We start from the raw sequence: 17082 nt of genomic DNA, 5'->3' as shown, positions 1-17082 counted from the left end.
AGACAAGATTCCAGAGAAGATGCAGTTTTTGACAATGACAAGATCGAACCTTGGAAGATAGGACTAATTCGGATGGGACGAAATAGTCATTACAGATGAAGTTACAGGAAGAGGAGGACAGAATGCTGGAGTTCAAGTTCAACCACAGTTAGGTATGACACAACTCAGGGTGTGTCAACCACCCTGTAGTCACTGAGAATTTGGACAATTACTAAAATCTTCTGGTAGATGTCAGTGGGGGACTAGTTTGTTATGACAGGACTTGAGGTGGAGAAAACTAAAGTAGAAGTTAGTCTTTGAAGAACTAATAATGAAAGAAACCGACAAGAAATAGGAAGTCTATAAATTACAAAGAGGAAGGAAAAGGAGTCTTGTCCGGTGACGGGATGCTCAAAGAAGCCGGGATTTAGCAAGCAGAATGAAGAAAAGCACAGGGGCCACCCCACCCTGGCCCTAAGGCACATGGTCCCCGGGGGCTTGGTGGGAGAGCTCTGGGGTAAACCAGGAAGCCAGGTTCAGGCAGAGCGAGGGGTGAGGCGGTGTGAGCACAGGCCGGGCTCGGAGGTGGCTGCACACGGTGGCGCTGGGCGCGACCCGGAGAGCGACGCGGAGGCGGCGGCGGTGCGGCGGCGGGCGGCGCCGGGCGGCGCTCGGGCTCACGGGCCGGCGGGCTTGCCGAGACCCCGCGCCGCGTGCTGGCGCTCCCGGGCGGCACCGCCGCGGAGCTTGGCGCGGCAGCTGGCAGCGGCCTGGCGCGTGGTGACGGCGCCCGCGGGCGGGCAGCGGCTCCCGGGGACGGCCGGGCGCAGGACGGCGGCGCTGCGGGGCGATGGCTTCGCCAGGCTTCGGCCGACACGGGCGCGGACCCCAGGAAGGAAAGACAAAGACACGCGGGTTAGAATCGGGCAGGCACGCGGGCGCCGCCTCCCGCGGAGCGCGCCCACCCTCGACGCACCGCCTGATCTGAGCGCACCGGGGAAGTTGGTCTCCAACCACCGCAGCGGGTTAGCGACCTGGGAAACCGGGTCAAAGCCCTTGCACTTGCTAATGCTCTTCGACCCAGAAATTCCAGCTTGAAATTTTCAACTTTTGGATAACTACGAATGCATACAAAATTTTCAAATAGGGTGACTGACTGGGTGCAGTTTCTATAGTAGCCAAAAACGAAGCAAACGGAAAGGATGACAAAAAAAGTTCAAAGAAAAACTGGAAATCTGTATCCAACAATGGATTATATTAGTCTTTTTCTAACTTGCTGTTAAAATAATGCTGTGAAATAATAATGATAATGGAAAAGTATTTCTGAAATGTAAAAATGTTTCATCCCCTTTTGTGGCGTGTGGGTGTGTACTTGTGTGTTTACACAAACACACATGCATAATGGAGAAAAACACCAAAATGCTGGTATCTCCAGGTGTTGAGGTTGTGGGAAAATCGTTATATTTGTTTCCCAAATTTTATATAAACATTCCACTTCCACTGTTAAAAACATTAATACAAAGACTTTAAATGTTGCTCCCTTTTATGTATCCATCTATATCTCAATTCATATTTATGAAATTTCATATTGTATAGCAAAGAGGTGGACATCAAATAGATTTTAAAGAATGGATAGTCTACTGGAGCAGTTCATTTTCCTCAAAAGTTCTGAGAAAATCACAGTATTACAAGTGTTTTTACGTTTATCCCTTAAACTTTGACAATCAAAACCACTGCCTTTTAAAAAGCTGTACCTTATTTTACTCCGTTATTCATTACTTGAGAAAAAAAGTTTTCTGGAATTCTGAGAGGTAATTTAATTTGTAATTTACAGATAAGAGCACAAACTTTGCTAAAAACAGGAAAATTTAGAACACTTTTGGAACAAGTGCTTTAAAATAATACCACTGTTTTACAGTAACTCAGTAATTTTTCCCTTTACTTGAAAGAATTTATTGAGAGTAAAGGTAAAATATTTCAGTGAACTGCAGTCTATACTTAACATCATTCTGGTCTTTCCATAATAGAATATAAAATTTTAAGTTATTAATACCTAGGGAATCTATTCTGGTAAACTTTGTTCCAGGAAACTGTACAAAGGGGATAATAAAAAAACAGAGGGGAGTGGTTCCAGGGTTTTGTTATTAAGCTGATTGCAATAGAAGTTCCAAAGATATTTTAAGCCAAAGTGACCTCAAAGTTGTCAGATTTTTTTAATGATCATTAAATCAAAGATCAGATGTTTATTGGAATGTTGCTTTGTTGCAAGTTTCCTTCCCTCTGATGATACTGGACAGAATTATCATGTTTGGTGGCATACCTTCAGTGAAAAGAATTATGAGAAATAAAGTTTACAAAAAGAACAAATCCTAAAAAGGTCAAACATCTGTGTTAATGTTCCTGAACAAATGAAGGCTGAAAGTGCTTTTTATAAAGCATTCTCTCAAAAATCTTACTATTCACCAAGCGATCTAATAAACCTAAGACAGAAAAACATTTATTACTGGTGCTACATTTCAGGTTTCATGATCAACCAATGAGTCCGACTTAACTCCAACATTTTTTGAACACCTATTATATCTTAGAGGCTATGCTCAGACATTAAGAACAAAAACAGGTAACACGGGGCTTCTGCCTTTAAGAAGTGGCACCTACAATCTTGCTTTCTGATTATCAGGATGACAGACCTGAGGCTAACCTGAATTCCTAAATCATCCTGCAGTCCTGCCAAAACTTTTCTTCCCATATTCTTCAGATGAGCTTTCTAATTTCCTGTCACTCTTTAGCCCACATTCATCCAGAATATCCCAATGTCTCCAGACCAGCTAAATCAACAGTCATTAATCTTTCAGTGGAGTCAAAACCAATCTGAAATTCTGACTGAAAATGTGAGCCTCCCGCAGAAAAATAAGCGGAAATGTACTGGCAACTGATTTCCTGAACATATTAAAAAGCCATTATTTACAAGACACTGTACCTCTCTTATTTTTCATGAATGAAAAACTTCCTGAAAAAATCCATAATTTAAAATATTCTAACTGCTCAGCAGCAAATCTCAATGAGATTTGGCTAAATTAGTTAAGATTGTGATAATGCCTTTGACAGAGCAACATGTACTTCAACTTTGATAATTTCAGCAAGTGCTGAAAACCTTGACTTGAAAAGGTATATTGGACCCCAAAGCAGAATTCTTCAGAATACTTTACAGTTAAAGGTAGCCTGTATAATGGAACACCAGATTCCTCCAAGCCTTTCATGTTAGAGTCAACTCACATATTTCCTCTGCCTTTGAGTTCAAGTAAGACCTCTGGAAAGTCAGCAAATTTACACGTGACAGAAAAAACATAGCTCCTATTTCTTGGCACTAGCTCTTGGAAAGATGGTACAGCTTCTGATACAGAAAGTAATGGGGCACAATGACATGTGGTAGTCGTCTCTCTTCATCACACAGGAAAGCCATACTGTATGTCTGACATCACAGGTACACCATCTGCCCTCCTAGTTTTACTTCTGTTTGAATATTTAAGTGAGAGTGAGAGCTACAGAAAGTGAGGATACTTTCAAGATGTTGACAGTCTTTCCTATTTCCAAAAACCCTTGGATGACATCAGAAAGTACACAGAAATATGAAGCTGGGTGCATGGAGAGGCATCATTAGTTGCATCCACTTGCGTGCTGAAGAGAACCAGCATAGCTGCTCATTTTTTCCAAGTCTGGCGTGAATGATGCCATTTGACTAGCCCTACACCTCAATTTTCTTTCACGGATCACATTTAAGAACATTTGAAAAAAAATTGGGGGCCAAGCTATTTGATTCTCCACACCCCTAATAAACACTATTTCCCCCATGTGCTCTGTTTTTTTGCATATCACTCAAAAAAACAAAGTTTTCTCCCTCCTCTTTTCTATTCAAATGCTGTCACTCTCTCAAGACTCAGACCAAAGCCAGTCTCTTTCATTAAGTTTTCCCCAGTTGCTGCAGTCAAATGTTATCTATCCCTCTCCTGAACTACATTGGTTCTTACCTGTGACTGTTCTCAAATTGTGGTTCTGAGACCATTAGCTTCAAAAATGCACCACAATCTACTTTTTACAAATGCCAGAAAATTCTGTGGCAGTTCTCCATCACTTCCCCACATGTATTTTGCCACTCTTAAAAGCACAATTCATCCTCCAGATGGATGCATAGAAGGTTCACAGCACTTACTGTTGCTGGTGTACGGACTCATCTGAATCATTCCTTTGTGTACTCATTTTCATACAAAAAGTTTTGATTTATCAAGTATGTGTTTGTCAGAGCCGCAGTGTCACTGTTGACTGCTAACTTGACCATCACCCCACCTCTACTGGTTCGTCAATCATCACCTCCCAATACCATGACCACCATTGTATTCTAAGATTCTGCTACCATTTTCAAAATAACTTCTACTCCCTGAGAAAGAATTTAAGCCAAGCTTTAAATGAAGGTAAGCACAGTTAGACGGACTAAAATCATCTACTCAAATAAGATACAAGCTCAGATCTACTTTGCAGCCAAGCAGCATCATTAAGGTCATCTCTTCCAACAGATTCATATTTCCAATGGGAGAACCACAGGATATAGAGTATTTGGGGGCAAGAAACTGAAACTTAAAAATAATAAAAATCCCAAAGGCATCTCCTGCAGTGCCAAAGGATATTATCGTAATCTCCTCACAGAGTCAGCATTAAGGATAGCTGAAATTAAAGAAGTAAATGAAAAGAATTGAAGAATTAACAGAATAGAGTTACTCAAACTATAAAAGATGAGGTGATCACAGTCATCTTTAGAAGTGGTCCAAAAGACTGTTTTGATATTACAAGTAACAAGGTGAAGTAGGCGCAATATCAGGAACACTTATTAATGATTACCATTTATTTACCCAATAAAGGGGAAGCAGTGGGCTAAGAGTCTTATATACATTAGCTCAACTTTAATAAAGTCAATTTTGTTAAACTCTAATTGAAAAAAAGTGTCAAAGGAGATCATCTATACTTCTGTAAGAAAAGAAATTAAGAAAGCACAAGTTGTTGATGTGTTTGCAGTCTAATTTAGTAGAAAGGGTGCTCTGAAAATTGAAAATATTTGGTTTGAATGGCAATTGTACTCCTATGGGAAAGATAAATGTATCACACTGAGAGCTGATTCAATGCTCATCAAGTAACCTGATTATAATTTACTTTTCCATGCAGATTTGCCTACTGGAAGAAAATGCAGTGATCCATAAATATGAGAAGCCATGTCTGATACTTCTCATTACAAATTAAAGAACTGACATTGTGGTATTCATATCCCAGTATCTATGAGGCTTGTTAGAGCGACACAGCCTTCTAGCATCCAGTCACCTCTCTAGATGAAGCAATACTCAGGGTCAGCCTCCAAAAGTAGTGCTTTTGTCAAAGTTACCTGTGAGACATAGTAGGGAGGCTAATCTGCCTTGTCTTGCTGTTCACCTTCTCTGTTCACAGTTCTATGTGATTTCACACACACACACACACACACACACGAGGAAGAATCATTTAATTAGAAATTGAAATGATGGGAAAAGAAGGAACAAAATATAGTGTTACTTTTCCATGTTCCAGAGTACCACCTTGTGAACCTAAAGCTTAGTTTTTACAGCAGAGAAGGATGAAGGGCTTTGTATTTTTAAAATGGCATCAGTAAGTATTTATTTGGCTTATTAAAAGAATTAGTAGTCTATGCTAAAGGACTTTTTTCAAGTAGAAACTGGACATATAAACTTTTATCAAAGAATAAATATTAAAGCATTTCAGATGTCCACAGATATGTGTAACACATGGTTACTTAAGAGTTGTTTATGTTTAGGATGTTTTGCCAGTTTTTCTTTTCTTATGTCATCCCCATAAGAGAGAGACCTATAAATACAGAAGAGTCCGAATATGACTCATCACATCTCCTGACAAGACTTTAGTTCATTACCTTACCCCCAAAATTCCAAAGTCAGAATGCAGTAAGAACCATTAGAAAGAACCCTGTGTCCAGGTTGAGGATAACACACATAAAAGTCACACTAATGCTATAAACCTTCAGAACATAATCTCTCTTACTCTACTACTGAACACTAACTTTATGGTGTCACTAAACTTTGTGATGATGTAATGGAAATATACTTTTAGTCTGATTAACTTTTTTCTACAACCAGCAGTTAGAGTTGTAATTAATACTACTGTATTTTCACACAGAAGTATCTAGCAAATAATACACTGAGAAAGTACTGCCATCTTCAGGAAGAATGCAGGATTACTGACTAATGATCTAAAGTAAAATTCAAATATAAGCACTTAACCTCTATGAATCCTATCACGAATACTTGGCATGGGACACATTTTTTAAATGGATTTGTCTTTTGTGATACAGTGTGGTCCATAAGATCTAAATTCAAGCATTTCTAATGGCCTCCATTAATCTCTGAAAAATAAAGCAGTAATTACAGTGATAACGTGGCAAAAATAAATCCAGAATGTCCAAAGTTAACGGTGCAATTCCACACAGATGATCATGGCCCATATAATGATTAACAGTTGCAAACTGTTTTTAAAAACTAATGAAAAACTGTGAGATTGTCATCTGAAGTTTGAGATTTGAAAATCTAGAAAATAAACATTTGTGGTTTGATATTTATAACATCATTGTTTCTTGCTAACCCTAAAACAGACTATGTTATAGATACCATACGGACTTTTACACAAATCTAAAAGCAAAGATTTCCCTGAAAACTTCACCTCCATCATTTGTTTCTCAAATGGAAAAGTAAATTTCCTAATTAGCTATTTTTAATAACTATCAGTAGTAGATACTATATAAAATTCTCTTAATATTTTTAACTTCAACATGATCTATCATAAAATAAGTCAATGATCTCTTTCTCTCTGAAAGAAATACGCAGTACTATACTATATTAAACACAAGGTACTCAATATGTTAGAAATAAAGAATCAAATTAAGAATCTGTTCACTTATGTTAACAAAAAACAGTTATCTCAATGATATGCAGCACAGTAAAATGAGAAGTTCATGGTCCAAGAAATAAAAATACCTGGGCTTTGTAATTTTCATTCGTACTACTCAATAAGTTTTTTAAAAAGGTACAGAAAGTGTGTACATTTTCATGAAGGGGAATACATATCTCAAGATGATAGATAGATAGATAGATAGATAGATATAGATCAATTGATCGATCTTAAACAACCCTTGGAAGTCTAAGACACTGGTAAATGTTTGCCTCTGGAGAAGGGGACAGCAGAACTGAAAAACTTACCTTTCGCAGTATACCTCTTTGTACTGTTTTATTTTTTTCAGATACACTCGTTATTAGCTATTGAAGTAGTCTTTAAGACACAGCTTCCTATGTTCCTGACTTTTTCATGAGCTACACATGTGACCTTATCCCATTACTTACCTCACTTTTCTCCATATTAAAGTAAGGTTATGCTAAATCTTTAGATTCTCCTTCTGCACTTCAAGAGAATTACAGTTCAAAAGAAGGTATACACAAAATGCTTGGTGGCAAAATAAACTAACTATAAGCAACTTCCATAACATATTATAGCTAATTACACTCTTCCTGTACCATTTGTCAGGCTGTAAGAACAGCAGAGTAAGCAAGAGTCTAGAAGAAAATTCAGGTGTGTGAACTTGACAGTGTTTCTCTTCTTTTTTCTGTTCTGTATCTTTTTTTTATATAACCAAACTATTGCTTCTAAGATATACTCTCTCTAAACATCCTGATAAATGAGTAACTATTAAGGGAACATGTGACAGAGAAAAAATAATGGGGAGATTAGTTTAATTAAAGCTGATATATACAGGCCTGAAGTGCCCAGGCATAACCCCCTTGGATTATGAATACACACTTTAAACAAATCAAAGACAGCAAAGCGGGTACCAGTGGGAGGGGGTAGGTATAAGGAGAGTGAATTGAGGGTAATACGGCGGATATATTTTGTATTCATATATGAAAATAGAAGAGTGAAACCTGTTGAGATTGTTCTAAAAAATAGGGGAGGAGGAAGAATGATGGAGGAGGTAAATCTAATTAAGATCTATTCTAAGCACATATGTAAATGTCACAATTTATTCCCCTGTACAACAATTATATGCTAATAAAAAGTAAGTATAAAGAGGCAGATTTTTGTGATTTTAAAAACAGATCCTGAGGTAGGAAAAGGATGAACAATCACCCCTTTATTCTTACATAGGCCCAAGAATCCCCTAAAATCATCTATAATCTTCCTCAACAGAAGAAACTAATAGAACCAGAGGTAGCTAGAACAGAGCAACAGAAAGCTTAGACCAGGGAAAGGAGCCTATGAAGAAGACACTGAAAAGAAAGCAAAATTCACACCTTGCAGGACAGGCAGAATGGGAACAGCCTGATGGTTCATTCACTCATAACCCTACAAGTTAAACTGCTAGTCTTCATCTCCAAGGTCTTACACTCAAATTATGTGAATAATATAATTAATAATAATGCAATAATGACACAAAGGGTAAAAGTAAAAAATAAATGACACAGCAAATTCTGGGAGTTTATGAGAGCCGTCCATGACTTGGAACCATCAAGAACATATTCACAAAAGACAGACTTTGGCATCTGTGCAATACACAAAGGGCTGGTGGCAGCATGGGCAAAGTAAAAAAAACTAGCAAGGAGAGTGGGATGACAGCTGTAGTAGCAGAAATGGGAGGATGATGGATTTCGCTTTAGCTATTGCTTGGTTCTAAGTACCAAGTAGCTTGGCTAAAAATGTTAGAAATTATTTTTCAAATATTGGGTTACCAAATTTTCTTCATAAACTACAACACAGGAGTGATGACATGTTAGTAATATATCAAAACTGCCTAATGAGGTTCAAATACAAAATCAACACACACATAGATCCAACTTCTGAAGAGGGCAGGGCCACAGGCATGAGAATTCATACTTACATAGAGTTTCTGGCAAGCTTTTCTAGGATTTTCCTACAGGTACTAAATATTATTTTCTATCACAACCTTCATACTCAGCAGTCAGCTCCACCCAAGCACAAGCACAAAGCCAGGAAATCAAGAAGTCCCAGCTTTCTTTTCCATTAAGGTTACACATTAGCCCTACTGGATGGAAGAGTACTGTGGGTTTTGCTACATGGAAAAAAGTCAACTAAAACAACAACAACAAAAAAATCTTATATTCTGTTTCTCAGTGATTTATAAAGTTAAGGGAATACTGAATAATCAGTTAACTTTAGACAAATATACAATATAAGCTCAAACTATTCAATACCACATGGTATTTGTGCATTGTTGTTGTTAACTGGTAACAAACTGTAAACTTTGCAAGAAATTTCTAAACAAAATTTATCCCTAAATTGTTGGCACAGGGCAAGAAAGAATAACAAGTATAAATAAGGCTACTAAACAAATGAAGTCCACAATGCAGAAAGCATATATTTCAAAATTCTACTCTATTGTTTTTAGTTATAATACTTCAAACACCTAAATACAAATATTACCTTTACCAATGAACTATTAGTGATTTACTGAGGCATGAATTGGTACATGGAGGCTTGTTGGGAAAAAATCAGTGTTCAAGCAAGTTAAGGAGAAAAAGATTTGAAACAGGTATTAGTCAAAGTTTATAGTTAACAGAGTTCTGTGCTACAATAGTGTGCTTTGTGTTATTTGATGCGGATATCAGAGTTTTATGATAGTATCTATTATTGATTAATCTAAAGATCAAATGCCAAGAAGAAATTGTTATCAAAGCAGTAGAAGACAAATTTGTAGGGTTTTTTCCAGTTTACTATAAATTATATGGGAATCTTAAAAGTTCTTTTGTCATAACTATCATCTTCTAATTCTGGTCTGCCAGCACTTCTATTATTAAAAACTTCAGTTTTTAGGGGTCATATATCATCCATAAAACTTACTCAACTGCAACTGCACTCATAGTCTCCCAGGAATTCTTTCCTTTAAGAACAGATTTTTAAAGTTAATCAAAAAGGCTAGACAGCTCAAATAGTATGCAAATTTCAACTTTCTGTATTAAATCAGCAGTCTTGATGCAAGTGAGAGTTCTCAAAGGCAGTACCTTCCCAAGGCCCCTGGGTGGGACTGGGGGGTTGTTAAAAAGGCCCCTCTATTTCAAGGGGTCAAAATTTTTCCATCTGAATTCTAATAGTAGTCTAGAATGGCAAGGCCAAGGAAAATTTTATTTTCCTTCAGAAAGGTCAAAAGGGGAGACACGAGTGAGAACCAGAGGAACATACATGACAATGCAAGATCTACCTTTTATTGTTATCTTAAGTATTTACCAGTCCAAAAAGTATAGCTTTGTGAAGTAAAATTAATATACTTCAACTACCTGTTCAACTTTTAATAGCATCCTTTTTCCCTTAGACTCTAGCTATGAATACTAAATGACTCGTTTGTCACATGGATCATGTCTGATTCCCCTAGCTTTGTTGCCTAGATTGTAATACACACACAGTTCTTGTCCTGATCAGAGACATAGAGACTAAATCATGCACAACTCCTGGATAGACTAAAGCTACGGGAATCAACAAACAAATCTTGTTCAGTCCCAGAACACAAATAGATAATTTTTATTTTTGAAATAAAGTAATATTTCCTATAAAATAAATAATCTTCTAAAATAGGTCTCACAGACTATCTCAAAAGTCTCTGAATGCAACACATAAATTAATTCATATTTCTTATTACCATTACAATTTGATTATCCAGACTTCTCAAGGTAACATCAAATACATGTTGTATTACATATTTTTATATAGGGGTAGGGAGACGGAGAGAGAAACAGAGAATGAACCTGGCCAAACGTCATTTCTCAAATCAAAAACTGAAATAGTTGAAAGTAGCTACTGCCTTAAATTACCTAATAAACCAAAAGAATGCAAAGGATATAAAGTTAGTTGTAATTTCAAAACCTGACAACTACAGGAACACTACTGACTCCCAAGTCTCTAGGCTTTGGGCAATCTCTCTTCTGAATGCAAATCTGAACACCTTTCACCTAGCATGCACTCTACTTAGCTGCCCCACAGCATCTCAAATGTAGCATGTCTAAATCTTAATTCAACTTTCTGCCAGAAAATGTTTGCTGCGTCTCATGTATTCCCTACATTAAAGAAAGGTTAACACTTATTTGCCCAACCAGAACGCCTGAAATTGAAAATCATACTAGATTCCTTTTCTTCTCCACTGTCAGAAAATTCCACTTCTGAAATTCTTCTTCTAATTCTGAAATTATTATTATATCTGTATCTTTTTCTCTAGTCTCATGACCATTACCTAAATTTAGGCCCTATCACTCTTACTAATTGCTTTTCCCTCCACAAATCTTACCTTTACACCCCACTCCAATTCAGTCTCCTCAGTGCTGTATTTAAAACCCTTCAGTAGCCACTCCTAATCATGAAAATATAGTTCAAGCTAGAACCTGAAGATCTAGCTTGATCCTTTTTAATTTGGTAACTACCTTGTCTTATATTCCTTCTCATTATCTACATGTGGTTTCACGTCTCTGTACCTACCTGGGGATTTTTTCTGGCTAGCTAACTTTTTCAAAATTCCAGGGTAAGTTTAGGTAGCATGAGAAGCCTTTCCCAACCCCTCATTGTGCCTTAATGTTCCACTTCTGCCTCCTTATAATGCATCCCTCTCCCACAGTCCCTTAAAGGAGGAACTGTGACTTATCTCCATGACCCTGGCACCTGACTCTGCCTGGCACAAAACTGGAGCTCAATATACGCATGGAATGAATGAAGCAAGTCAATCTAAAAGTCAATCTAAAACAACAAAATCTGAAGAACACTCATGAAACTCTGACTTTAGATAGCTGAACGGGATATCAAAAATGTTTAATTTGCTTATCATTACTAACCTATCCCCTGATATTTTGAACAATTTCTTTTATCTTCTAGTCAATGAATTTTAAACTGAAATTTTCAATTCTTAAAAGGCATATATATCTTTTGAAACACAACTATTCTTGTAAGTGATAAACTTTTTAGTTAACATGTGATACAAAGGTTTGCATCACTCAAGAGGCTAAAAAGGAAATCTGGGTTAATTTGACCTAGCAAACACCTGTTAGCCTACATGCCTAGGGCTCCACCTGTACATCAGTAACAGGTACACAAATCTTGCTGCCACCACCCTACAGCCTCCATATCAACTGTAGTCCCAGCAGCAAATTTCCTGTTCTGTATCACCACCTCAGACTACTTCAACTTCCTATAAGCAACCCCAGTAAGGTTTAAGCTATTTTTGATTCTTAGCAGCAAAGACAATTTAGTTACTTTTTTAACATCTAAAGGCCAATAAACACACCTACCCCTGACAATATCTTACTGAAAATAAAATACATATAATCTTCGGAGGTCAAGTTTTATTTTTAAGAGGCAACAGGGTCTCTGAATAGACAACCTGCTCCATATTTGTCTTTACGTGACCTCAAAGTTCACAGGAGGGTCAGAAATTAGAAATCACTTTCACATTCACATTTATCATACATCTAATGATCATGGACAAAATGGGCAAAGGCTCATCCTTTGTGTATGGAAACCTTAATGAAAGAGAGTACCTGAACAAAACTATTTTAAGCTAGATCTGAAGCCCCCAAAACTCAAAACTTATTCGATAAGTAAGAGTAGGTACTTATATCACCTTTTTTTAAAAAAAAAGAAAAGACAATCCTTAAAAATATAGGAGGTTATTCTTTATAGCCTTATTGATCAAAGTGTGATCACAGGCAAGCAGCATGGATAGCACATGAAAGTTTGTTGGAATGAGAAAATCTTAGGTCCCATTCAGACCTACTAAGTCAGAATCTGCATTTGAATAAGATCTCGTATGCTCTGTTTGGGGTTCTCTGCTTTATATAATCAAGTAGTTCTGGCTAACCCATCAAACCAACCAAGTAATAGGCACAAAAAACAGGTTGAGCATCCCTAAGCCAAAGAGCCCAAAGCAGAAATGCTTCAAAATCCAAAGCTTTCTGAGTGCAGACATGGTGCTCCAAGTGGAAAATTCCACACTTGACCTCATATGATGGGTTGCAGTCAAAACACAGGCAGACTAAAAATACTGTATAAAGTTAACTTCAGGATATGTATGAAACATAAATGAATTTCAATATAGGCAAATATTCCAAAATCCAAATAAATCCCAAATCTGAAGCTTCTGTTCTTAAGCATTTCAGACAAGAGATAACTCAACCTGTATGTAGCTCAGATGCTATAACCCTATAACCAGGCACCTATACATTTTCAATTTTTCATAGGCAATTTGAATTCATATCCTGGTTAAATAACCACTACTGTAACATAAGAAATTTTGGCTTTACTAAAGTACAGAACTCATCTAGAACACTGAAAACAAGATTTTATAGCTGGGCGTAGTGGCATTTGCCTGTAATCCCAGCTACTTGAGAGGTGGAAATAGCAGTATCAATGTTTGAGACAAGCTTGGGCAAAAATTAGCAAGACCCTGTCTCAAAAAAAGTTGGGCATGTAGGTCACTCTAATAATTCTAGCTATATGGGAGACAGAGGTAGGAAGATGACAGTCCTAGACCCTATCTAAAACACAAATCAAAAAGGGTCTGACTGAAGTAGTAGAGCACTTGCCTAGCAAGTCCAAGGCCCTGAGTTCAATCCCTGTACACTAAAAAAAAAAATATATATATATATATATATATATATACACTCATAGTATTTCAGGCACTCTATTTAATAAAACAAATGTTAATTTGTGTATTTACATAAAATCCTTTATAGGAGATTCAACTGTCTATAGAGAAGTTGAGACAAACCAAGAAGGATGCCTTTCTGCAAAGAAACCTAAACTGATTCTTTGTTGGAACAAAATAAATTTAAAAGCACAAAGTACCACTAGGCCAAACATGTAATTTATTATTAGCATGGTAGGAATCATCCAAGAAGAAACTGTATTCATACTAACAGCAATTCAATCAATATCAAAGTTAAATAAGCTGAAAACATAACTAAAATATGAAAAAATATTTTACCAACTTCACAGATTATCACTAGAGGCATGTAATCCAAGTATGCAAATATATGTTTAGAGTCTACATTAAGTTAGGAATAAAAAACATAAACTAGTAATGCTTCTCTCAATAGCAATCAAAGAATGATCTTGGCATGTTTCTAGAACAGTTTTCCAGAGCACTTACTGACAGTCTCGTCCAATACTCATTCCCTCCACAAATGCTACTCCTCACATAGTGTACTAGGTACTGTGTTGGGCACTAAGGACACAGGATGAATAGATACATCCTTGCCTCTTTAAAAGGCCATCTCAGTTTAGTTAGGGGTAATTACAAAATATGGCAATAACTGCTACAAATGGATAGACAGAGGATGTATGAGTACAACTGAGAAACATCTGCTCCTGCATTGGAGAGACAGAGAAAATGAATCTTGAAAGAGAAAGGGTGGGTAATTCAAGGGCATTCCAAGCTGGAGCAGCATAGCCTTGGAGAAAGAGCATGGTTCAAGACTGAACTTTAGAAAAACCACTCTGGCTTTAGTATGGGGTAGTGGACCAAAGAGGGACAAAAATAGAAGAAGAGTCAGTTAGAAAGCTATTTCCTTGGTGCTGGTGCAAATATGAGATAAAGGTGGTCTAAACTAAGAAAGGGCAAGAGTAAACCCTCAGGAAAAAAGTGGGCAGATTTAAGAGATGCTAAAGAAGTAAAAGTAGCAGAATGTGAAAATGATAATGTTTGGAGGTTAGGAAGAAGTCAAGGATGACTTGTATCTCTAGCATGAATGAGGTAGTTTGTAAAAAAAAAATCTAATAGGGAATACAGATTTAAAGGGAAGATAATCCAGTTATTCATAGATGATTAAGAAATATTAATGTGAAACTATCCAACAGACACTTGAATATACAGATGAAACACATGAAAAAAATCTATACTTAATACTGCTTTTGAGTGACCAAGTCTTATCTTTCTTCAACTCCCCAATGATTGTACAGTCCTTGGTATAAAGTAGTTGCTCAAGTGTAGATGGATAAATAAAGGGGTAAGTACAAAGATAAAGGAATTTGAAAAGCCAATTAGGTTGAATAAACTAAACTTATGCATCCACTGGCATTTATTCATCCTGTATGTTCCAAGCTTAACCTATTCTTGATAACTCTGGATGAACAAACTTGCTCTATGAAGGAAGGAAGTATATCTTTTGGAAAGGTATAAAGTGAGTAGTTTTTGTTTTTAAGCTTTAGAACTTGAGGGAAAGCTGCTTTCACCCAAAATACCAAATTAAATAGATTATCTGCTAAGATGCTAAATAAATAGGAAGCCACACATAGACTGCACCACATGAGACCTCTGACCTCATGGAGTTCACAATTCCTATAGGGACATGATGATTCTAAGTTTACTTAATAAAGAGCCAACTTTTCCAAAAAGTTTTCTGGAGAAAATGCAGAGAAATAATATGTAGGAAGGAAAAAGATCCAGTGATCTGTTACTTGATCGGAATTTCCTCAGAAATGCAAATTGCCCACATGAAACAAGTGTGTCTCTAAAACTGCTTTGATTGAATCATGATCAATGTGGTTCCATCCTCTGGTTACAAAGGGTCCACAGTGCCTTCACTGCAGTGTGAGTATGGAATTGTGTAACTGTTGATGTCCATCCTTAGGGGAATAAAGAAGCCTATTACTACTTTAGAAAGACTAGAACTGGGCACAGTGGCTGAACCCTAAAATCCCTTCTACTTGGCAGACTGCAGTTCAACATCAGCCACAAATAGGAGGATTTCAGTGCAGGCCAAATCGGATATAAAGTGAGACCCTATCTCAAAAACAAACAATGTAAAAAAGAGCTGCTAGAGGGGCTCAAGTGGTGGAGCACGTGCTTGGCAAGTGTGAAGCCCTGAATTCGACACCCAGTACCACTTAAAAAAAAAAAAGGAAAAAAAATTTTAAAGGCCAGAACTACAGACCAAGGTCTGTGAGAATGTTAAGAAGACTCTAGGACCCTGTAACATCCCTTGCCTTTACTATCTCCTATTTATTGCCCATACTGATAAGTTATCAACCATCCACTCATTCAACAAGTAAGTTGTTCAGCACTGTTATGCCCCAAATATTGTTCTAGACATAGGGTCTGCATAACTCCACAGCCCCTTACATAGATCTCTTCAGTAGGGAGAGACATTAAAACAAATAAATGTACAAGTATAAGCATAATTACAAACTGTATTAGATGACAAAAGGGAAGGAAGATGAAACAACAGGAGAGATATACTTTAGATTATTTTTATTTAGAAGCAACATTTAAACTGAGACTTGAAAAATGAGTAAATTGTCAAGTGATAATGATACAGTAAAAACAGATTTTTGTTTTAAGAAGACAGTTCTGGCAACAGTATGGAAGGCAGATTAGAAAGAGGTCGGTTAAGAAACCATTGTAACTCTGAAAGTAAGAGGTAGGAATCCACACTAAAGGGAGCAATAGAAAGGAGGAGACAAATGTGAAAAGCATTCAGAGGCAGGATGGCTAGGCAAAGATCACTGATTAGGGAAAGAAGTCAAGATATTTGCCAGAATTCCAATTAGCTTAGGTAACTGGGAGGGAAGGCAAGGGTAAAAATAACTGAGACAGGAGCACATAATGGAGGAACAAGTTGGAAAGGGTGGTAAGTTTAGTTTACAGAGAAGATGGTGAGCTGCATTTCACAGAATTCAGTAGGCATGAACTAAACAAAGGTAAATCTTAAAAAGGAATACCCCAAGCCATTAAATGCATAGCTATACAATGTCAATTAATTATGAATTCATAATAGTTAGTATAGCACTGCCATGAGTTTGAATTGTTACTATTAGTAACAATGGCATAAGATAGAGGCTCATACAAAGAATGTAGCAACAGAGACTCCAAGTAATAAAATGAAAAGGAACTCTTCAGATAGAAATGATCTACATATTAGAAGATGAAGTAATGGGAAAACAAGTAAAAGACAGACTGAGAGAAGGAAGAATGCAGAAAACACAGGGAGGGAGGCAGGAGAGGAAAGAGGAAAAGTA

At 37.1% G+C, this 17082-nt stretch overlaps 1 protein-coding gene across 2 annotated transcripts in view; it reads right to left on the bottom strand.

Moving 5' to 3' along the window:
* Positions 1-656: 656 nt before the first annotated feature.
* Positions 657-17082, bottom strand: part of Znf800 (zinc finger protein 800) — a 210051-nt gene continuing 193625 nt past the window's right edge. For both annotated transcript variants that reach the window (XM_074063920.1, XM_074063915.1), the window contains exon 6: positions 657-843. In XM_074063920.1, coding sequence (XP_073920021.1) covers positions 657-843 — 187 coding nt within the window. The remainder of the gene's footprint in view (positions 844-17082) is intronic.

Source organism: Castor canadensis, chromosome 2 (assembly GCF_047511655.1).
Source record: "Castor canadensis chromosome 2, mCasCan1.hap1v2, whole genome shotgun sequence".
Taxonomy (NCBI): Eukaryota; Metazoa; Chordata; class Mammalia; order Rodentia; family Castoridae; genus Castor; species Castor canadensis.
This window is presented reverse-complemented; position numbering and strand designations above follow the sequence as displayed.